The sequence below is a fragment of the Octopus bimaculoides genome, chromosome 8 (genome assembly GCF_001194135.2).
Source record: "Octopus bimaculoides isolate UCB-OBI-ISO-001 chromosome 8, ASM119413v2, whole genome shotgun sequence".
Lineage (NCBI taxonomy): Eukaryota > Metazoa > Mollusca > Cephalopoda > Octopoda > Octopodidae > Octopus > Octopus bimaculoides.
The window spans coordinates 90,740,520-90,741,299 of NC_068988.1; the positions used below are offsets into that span (position 1 = coordinate 90,740,520).

Sequence of the window (780 nt, forward strand, 5' to 3'; positions counted from 1 at the left end):
TTTGTGAATTTGTGTATGTGTGTACATGTGTATGTGTGTGTGTGTGTGTGTGTGTGTATGCAGCTCTCTCCCTCTCTTTATATCTATCTTTCTATATATATATATATATATATATGTATGTATGTATGTATGTATTATATACTATCTTGATTCTCTGTTTCAGACTCATTAGTAATGGCTTTGCACTATGACAAAATAGGTGAAATATTCTATTTTTTGCACCATGCATCTGCAGCGTATGCATTTTTCTATGTTGCTGTAAGTATTTTGAACAGTTTCTTGTCATTCTACATTCATGTAACATCATTATTATTAGCATTTGATGAAAACTCTCAGCTTATTTTGGGTATGGTGGAAAGCATCAGCTATTCACAGCCAGTAGAGAACTCTTACAGCTCCAAGCTATGGTGATATTTGTAGGTGTTCTATCTTTACATTTGTATTGATCTTTTAGAGCCATGTTAGTTGTTTAGTGCTGATACTTCCAAGCGCGCTAATTACAATTAGTATTATTATTATTATGACTATTACTATGACTACTACTACTACTACTACTACTACAGTGGAGGCGCAATGGCCCAGTGGTTAGGGCAGCGGACTCGCGGTCATAGGATCGTGGTTTCGATTCCCAGGCCGGGCGTTGTGAGTATTTATTGAGCGAAAACACCTAAAGGCTCCACGAGGCTCCGGCAGGGGATGGTGGCGAACCCCTGCTGTACTCTTCCACCACAACTTTCTCTCACTCTTACTTCCTGTTTCTGTTGTGCCTGTAATTCAAAG

The 780-nt window shown here is 38.6% G+C and overlaps 1 protein-coding gene across 1 annotated transcript in view; it reads left to right on the forward strand.

Moving 5' to 3' along the window:
• The window catches only part of LOC106878548 (TLC domain-containing protein 4-B), an 87,641-nt gene that overhangs the window by 72,434 nt on the left and 14,427 nt on the right, over positions 1-780 (forward strand). Inside the window, exon 6 of the mRNA XM_014927793.2 lies at positions 164-258. Within this exon, the coding sequence (XP_014783279.1) occupies positions 164-258 (95 nt within the window). The remainder of the gene's footprint in view (positions 1-163; positions 259-780) is intronic.